The 7,578-nt window shown below is 40.9% G+C and overlaps 1 protein-coding gene across 1 annotated transcript; it reads right to left on the bottom strand.

Annotated features, from left to right (window-relative positions):
• Positions 1 to 359: 359 nt before the first annotated feature.
• Positions 360 to 7,033, bottom strand: LOC104454971. Its single transcript, XM_010069841.3, has 5 exons — positions 4,196 to 7,033; positions 2,808 to 3,467; positions 2,128 to 2,550; positions 1,146 to 1,892; positions 360 to 1,031 (listed from the first exon to the last, which is right to left on the bottom strand). Exons 1-5 carry the CDS (start codon positions 7,031 to 7,033, stop codon positions 360 to 362), a joined length of 5,340 nt encoding a protein of 1,779 aa, XP_010068143.3.
• Positions 7,034 to 7,578: the final 545 nt, after the last annotated feature.

The following is a 7,578-nucleotide window of genomic DNA, read 5'->3' as shown; positions in this document are numbered from 1 at the left end:
CCATTTGGTGATTAATGTAAATATTTTTATTTTTATTTGTTTAAAATTAAGAAAATAATGTTTGTAACCTTTTTAATTTATATTTGATAACAATTTTAAAGATGTTGTGTAAACAATTTTATTAAAATTAAAATTAAGAAAATAATGTTCGGCATTACACACCTTCATGGTGGCGAAACTGCTGGTGGCGATCAAGAAGCGGTGACGATCGGCAACGAAGTGAGAGGAAAAGGATTCAATTTGAAATCACCGAGACAGTTGACTTATGGATCTTCAAAAATCATCCGAGTCTATTTCACGGATCCAATTGGCGGAAGAACATGAGTAGTTCTCGTGCTCCTTGGTGACTGGTGGCCTTCCTAGTCACCAAGGGCTTGGTCTGGCTTTGTTCCACAACTTACTATACTCAAGTCTCGCAAGGATGGGCAGTTCTCAGGGCACGGGAATTTCAAAGAGTATCTCTCAAGTAAGAAGCTCTTGAATTTCGGCAACTCGAGAAGTCCAAGAACAGTTAGCTCGGAGAAGGTGATTGTCGTGCCAGTTGCTTCTTCTGCTTTTTCATGGCCAGCAATTTGTTTCATATCTTCACATGACTCCACCATTAGCTCTTCGATTTGTCCGAGAAATTTCACCGTGAAGGTAGTGAAAACCATTTCCAAATGGGGGCACCTCACAATCTCTATGTCTCTTAAGTTTGGGAATGGGACGTTTGGGAGACCATCGGATTGCCAAATGTGCCTCAAGTTCTTGAGATCACACAAAACCAGCCATCTCAATTCACCATCCTCTATATCCATCCCACCACCTTCGTATATTATCTCGATCGAAGAGCATGAAATCACTTTTAGATTCTCAAGACAACACTGTAGCCTCTTCCACATATGGGATGGGGCAATACGTTGGAGATTGTCACAGCACTCCAAATCAAGATATTTCAATTTCCAAAAGGAATCGGTGGGAATTTGATTGTTCCATAGATCTTTGCACTGAGGGCCTTTAATTTCTAGACTTCTTACATTGGGAAATGTAACCTGCATGAGTATAATGTGAGAAAAGGAGGATAAGTAGGACAAATTTATTACATTGTTTGATCTAAAACATGAAATGTAAGAATATGAACGATCATAATAAGGGATAGAACGAACCATCTCATTGAACAAGGTTTGTGGCAACTCATCATCCTCTCCTGCCATCTTGCTTAATGGCCTCTCGACACTTGTAGTACTTGGGATGAATGCTCCAAAGTTACGGCACTCCCAAATTCTTAGACTTCTTAAGGAGGCAAAATCATACGAACAACATCCTGAGCTGAAACAAATTAGGTTATCAAGCTTCTGAAGTGATAAGTCACTTAAGCAAGGGAAACTAATCACTTCCGACTTTGATTGATCCCCTTCTTCCTTGGGAACCACTTCCTTCATACGTTCGCATTCACTAATCTGCAAGCCCTCAAGTTTCCCTAAAGTTGTGGCCGTATAATTGGGGAAAAGATATGTTAGCTCGGAACAATTTTTAACCTCGACTTTTGTTAGACTAGGAAAACCCAAAACCATGTGAGAGTCGCTCTTCACCATGTGTTTGAGCCTTCTTGCTCCTCTCACCTCTACTCTCTCCAATTTGGGGAGCGACACAAGTTCTCTTTCCATATTTGAACCAAGGGATCCACAGTCAAATAATGATTCCAAGCATTTCAAGTTTGAAACTTTTACTTCTTTCAGGTTGTGCAATCTTCCTATGATTGTCGAAGGGAAGACGATGAGTAGCCCAAAACAATTTTCAAGGGTGAGGGTGCCTAATTCGCAGAAAGAACTTTTGGGAAGTTCATCGTGCCATATCCTTTTGAAGGATCCTACGGAGCAAAGGTCTACATGCTCCAAGCTTGGTAAACTAACCTGCTCATGAGAGTTATGCGTTAGATCATAGCTATGAAACATCTAACAATTTGGCCTAATCTTAACAATCTATTTGACGCAACGGAAGAATGAATTTTCACTAGTGGCCTTACTTTGACAAATGTAGTTGTAAATAATGAACACATTAAAACCAAATAAAAAAAATTCTTCAAAGAGCCACAAAGTGTGTGGTTATGACTAGTATGGGTATAATCTCGAGAGAAGGGATTCATACCTTTTGATCAAAGAAGGAATTAGAATAAGTATCTTGTGAATTTGAAGTAGTGGTTATTGACTCTTTTTTTCCATGAGGATATGAGAAGAATTTCTCTATGGGACAGCAGCTTATAGTCAGTCGATTCAATAGTGGGAACTCTATAATATCAACTGTCCCTTCATCTCTTCCTTCTTCATCCACAATTACCGCCTTCATATTTGGACAGTCCTTCACTGTAATGTCTCTAATTTCTCTAAGACATTTAGCCACAGACACCGAAAAGAGAAATGATAGCCCCATATCATAGACATAGAGCTTCTCTAAGTTCTGAAATATTGATATTCCTTCTAATTGTACATCTTGTTTCAGGGTGAAGTTGGCTAATTTGTTGAAGGATCCTACCGAGTAGAGTTTTAACTTCTCCAAGCTTGGTAAACTTATCTGCTCATAAGAGTTATGCATTAGATCATAGCTATGAATAATTTGACAATTTGGACTAATATAGATCTATCTAATACGGTGGAGCAAGGAATTATCACTAACGACCTTACTCTGACAACAACTATAGTTATAAATTAGAAAAACATTTTAACTAATAAAACCAAATAAAAAATCTTCAAAGAAATATTATTATTTGCCCCCATAAATCACGTGCCTATGACTATTATGGGCGTAATCTCAAAAGAAAAGATTCGTACCTTTTGATCAATGAAGAAATCAAAATAAGTATCATGTGAATCTGAAGTGGTGGTTATTAACTCTTTTTTTCCGTGAGAATATGAGAAGAATTTCTCCGTGGGACAGCGGCTTATAGATAGTCGTTCCAATAATGGGAACTCTAAAATATCATCCATCTCTTCATCTCTTCCTTCTTCATCCACAATCACTACCTTCATATTTGGACAATCCTCCACTTCAATGTCTCTAATTTCTCTAAGATATTTAGTCATAGACACCGGAAAGAGAAATGATAGCCCCGTATCGTTGATAGAGAGCTTCTTCAAGTTCCGAAATATCGATATTCCTTGCAATCGTACATCTTGTTTCCACACGCACCGCAAGTTTGGCAGCTTAGATAACTCCAATGTACTTAGCCAAGAGAGAATCTCAACTTCTCCAATGACTTTTAGTTCCTCCAAGTCGAAAACTACTTCTAATGATGGAGAGCCCGCAATTTCCATTGACTCCAAATTTGGCAGCTTTAGTATCCAATCTTTCGGAATACTCAACGTGGATTTAGATTCTTCTATCTTTAGCGATTTCAGACCATTGTATTTTATTGAGGGTTCACCGTAGAGTATCTTTTCTAGGCCAAGGAGTCCAACCATTACTAGGGATTCCAAGCGAGGCAATGAAACCTAACAAAGTGCCACAATGAAACTCATTAAAGGTGAGTTTGTTACAAGTAAAGCTATTTTCAAGAGAAAATAAGTGAAACTCTCGAGCTAAAATGAAAAAAAGAAAAAAGAATTTCTCTTCCGTGAAAAGCGAAATCATTTTCCTGAGGATATCCGCACCATTATCATTCTATCAATGCAGCAAACTGCACGGTGATGTTGATACCGTGACGTTGGCAACTTGGCATAACATGTTGGAATCAATTGCAAATTGAATATTAGGCGGGACATGAATCGTGGGGATTTCTTTGTTACGTGGCTCCTCACTCGCCATACATTTATTGAATCTCCAGATATCACTTTCTTCATTTTGAAAGTATTCAATTTTATTTATTCATTCAAGATTCATTCTCACTTTCATTCGTTCAGCACACTAGTATTTTTTCAACTCATTAAGAATGTTAAATAAATAATGAATTAGTCACAATAGAAACCCAAGTTATTAGTGCAATTATCTACCGTTGAAAAAATTTCAAAAAAAAAAAATAGTCGTGGAAAGAGGCTTCCCTCTAGTTATAATGTGGTTTGAGTTCTATTTGAAAGGATTTTTTTTATTTGTAAATCAAAACGTGAATCCAATTGTACAAATAATCAAAGTTAAATGCAGTATGTACTACCGTTGAGTGAACACCAATATCATCTCATCCTAATAGGACAAATTGACTGAGAGAAAAAATGAAAAAAATTACCTGGATTGGACTATCCTCTAATGTCCTTTCAGCTTTGCTGCAAAAGCTTGTCATATTTGGTAACTCTCGCAATATCAGACGGTGTACATTAGGCAAGTCAACATTGTTATTGGTAGAAACAATATCTTCTCCCGCATCATGTGTGACAATGGATTGCAATGAGTTACATTTACACACTTCGATCTCTTCCAGCTGTACGAGTCTTCGTATATCTGAAAGATACCACAAGTATTTCAATCGATCGCAATGTTTGACACTCACGACTTTCAATTTGCTGAAACACTCTGGTTCGATGGGGCCATGGCATATCTTCTCCAAATCAATAAGATTTTCAAGGAACAATGACTCTAACTTCCTAAAAGCAGTGAGAGGGAGGCCATGAAATGAATTGGCAATGTACTTGATTGAGGGGCTGTCTTTAATTTTGAGGTACTTCCCTTCTCGGAATCCTTGGGTGCACAACTCGTGCGTGCTCTTTTTGAACCCACTCAACTTGCATAAATATAAGTATTGAGTCTTCTGTAGAATTTGCTGAATCCATTTTCCTGAAAGAATACTATCGCACCCTTCCAAATTGAGCTTCATAGTTCTCGAACCTTCAAATTCTCTCCCATCAACATTTCCTTTTGGATCAAAGGTGATACAAACAATTCCTATCTCGATCCAAAATTTGCTTAGGTTCCCAAATGGCAGGTCATCATCCTCCAAGAGTATGGTGGGATCACGGATCGATATTTCTAGAGATGCTATCTTTCTCAAGCTCTTCAACTCGGCAAGCCCAGCATTACACAATTTCGATGATATTTCATCCCTGCCCATCCATCGATCAAAGCTTCCCTTCATAAGTAACTCTTCCAAGTTGATTAAGCCTTTTAGAGCTCCAGGCTCGATTATCTTAAGCGAGTAGCAGTCACTTAGATTCAACGATCTCAGATTCGTCAACTCCCCGATATCTTTAGGCAGCCTAGAAATTTTAGATCCTACAAAGCTAAGAATCTGCAATGCTTTGAGCTTGCCAAGATTTGCCACATCTCCCACCTTGCAATGGTCTAAATATAACGAGCACAGGTTCCCGAGGATTTCCATAGAGGAAGGTAAAGTGGTGATATGCATGGTGCGGAGATATAGGACTCGGAGCTCCTTCATGTATGTGAAATCTAGTCTACAGCAATCTTCCTGATCATGTCGGTGTGCAGGTCTCCCCTTCCAATTTTCCGGTTGAGACAACATGAGTATCTTCAATTCAGGAAACACACACCGCATTAATACAGCAAGCTTATCTCTGCCAACATCAACTTGGCGAATTGCCCAACATTTCTCAAGGTTTTCCTTGGGCCATGAGCCATAATTGCTGTTCATCATTAAGGAATGCTGACCACTAAATGTAGTTGAGACGACCACCTCGCTGTAAAGATCATGTATGGTCACATTTTCCTTGTCGTCACCACCATCCAGCAACAGACAAGTGGAACGGAGTTTATCGAGCAGCTTATTCAATCTATTCCTTGAATCTTGTACTGTGTTGTTGAATCCCTCAAACAAGCCCAAACCCATGCCTATTCCCAGTAGACATTCGACTTGAATGGTCCCACCAATTAGACCGCAAAGCAAGAATAAGCATTTGGCGTCCTCACTCTCCAAATGGTCGTAACTCCACTTCACTATTCTCTCAATATTTGGGTCTTCTATTTTTATTATCATGTTCTCCCATGTGGACACATCGCTACATCTTAAGGTACTTGCAACGGAGGTAATCAAAAGAGGCAAACCTGCAAGCTTCATTACCACTTGAACCGCCTTTAGTATCAATTCCTCATTGTCTTTGAGCTTGTCGCGGACTATCTTTGCAAATAGCATGCAAGCTTCTTCGTCGCTTAAACCTTCAAGACGAAATGTTTGTTCGGCATGCAGCTTTTGCTCCAGCACACTTTTATCTCTCGAAGTAAGCAACAATTTGCAGTTCCTGCTCTCATCTCCCAGAGGAATTCCAACCATCTTCAAATCAAGTGCTCCCCACATATCGTCCAATATTATGAGAACCTTCTCACTCGGATCCATCTGTAATCTCTTGAACAGAAGATCTCTCCTTCCCTCTTCACTCGGCTCATCCTTCAGATCTTTTAGGCCCAAGGCGTAAGCTATATCGAATTGGATTTTCGTCAAGTCTGGAGTCTGCGAGACTTTCGATTTGACGATCATGTGGAACGGTGTCCCCTCTTTATTGAGTTTCTCCTCGACTATCTCCAATAGAGTAGTCTTCCCCACGCCGCCAGGCCCGTAGACCCCAACCACTTTCACCTTCTCATCATTCAGAGCTTTCATTATGCCCTGAAAGATGGAAGCTCGCGAATCGGTGATAAAGTCGCCCCCATCACCGGCCAACGAATTCACGTCGAGAGCAGCGCCAACAAGCCCTGGCGGAGGATTCTCGAAGTCAACCTTCTCGAATTGACCCCCTGCCATGAGTGCCTGGATGTCCTTGACCGTCCTGCTCGCCTTTTTGCCGAGATGATATCGCGCCTTTGGGTTGGGAAGCCACCCATAGAAGCAAGTTTTCTTAGCTCTTCCGTCGTAATCCAGCACGTCACGCGCCTCATTAGCGACGGTCTCCACGTCGTTCACCCATCTCTCGACCCTGGGTTTGATCGGCTTCATGTTGTTTCGAGCTTCATCGATGGAATGCTGCACCTCATCCCTCGTGTCACCCAGGTTCTTGACTTCATCATTAAGTTGGCGAACGTAGCGGTCGGAGGACATTACGTAGCCGCAGTGCCGACCGATCGGAGCCACCAGGCACTTTGCCACTTCGGAAGCTCCGCACAGAGCAATCTCCTCCATTTCCCCCCGTTTCGACTTCTTCTACCTTTCTGGCTTTCTTTCCTACTTTGTGGGGAAACGAGAGTTAAGAATTTATATATTCCGAGACAGGCGAAACTGATGGAACCCGGAAACCCCAATGACTGAAGAAGAGGAAAGATTCAATACGATGCACACACGGCGGTTCCAACAAAGAGAAGAGCCGCAGAAGATCAGGTGAAAGAGAGGGGCTTCTAGAGCGAGGAAGAAATCATTTAGACGATCCAATGGTGGTCAGAAACAGGTGGCACGAAGCGTGGATAACATATGTGGCGTTACTTACTATATTGATGTTCCCACAGATGACCCTCGCGTGGGCTATACAGAGATGTCATCTAATCGTATCTCCATTTGATTATGCTTGACCTTAAGGACACTGATTTAAAACAAGTGGGCCCCACCCCTCCATTTCTTTGTGGACTAAAATTGCCTTTTCGACTCCACCGTCTGCGGAGTGCGAGAATTGTTTAGCTGTCTGCCATCATCAACGTCCATCAATCATTTCATACGTACAGAGCTCCAGCGAT

The sequence above is a fragment of the Eucalyptus grandis genome, chromosome 7 (assembly GCF_016545825.1).
Source record: "Eucalyptus grandis isolate ANBG69807.140 chromosome 7, ASM1654582v1, whole genome shotgun sequence".
Taxonomy (NCBI): Eukaryota; Viridiplantae; Streptophyta; class Magnoliopsida; order Myrtales; family Myrtaceae; genus Eucalyptus; species Eucalyptus grandis.
The sequence above is the reverse complement of the archived record's forward strand: the minus strand, read 5'-3'. Positions and strand labels throughout refer to the sequence as shown.

What these genes read in the sequence shown, in the direction of transcription:
- LOC104454971 (XM_010069841.3), bottom strand. Translation starts at nt 7,033, where the DNA reads ATGGAGGAGATTGCTCTGTGCGGAGCTTCCGAAGTGGCAAAGTGCCTG. An exon ending in TAGAGGATAGTCCAATCCAG is followed by an intron (nt 3,468 to 4,195) that starts GTAATTTTTTTC and finishes GCACTTTGTTAG; the next exon opens with GTTTCATTGCCTCGCTTGGA. An exon ending in ATTCCTTCTTTGATCAAAAG is followed by an intron (nt 1,893 to 2,127) that starts GTATGAATCCCT and finishes TCTCATGAGCAG; the next exon opens with GTTAGTTTACCAAGCTTGGA.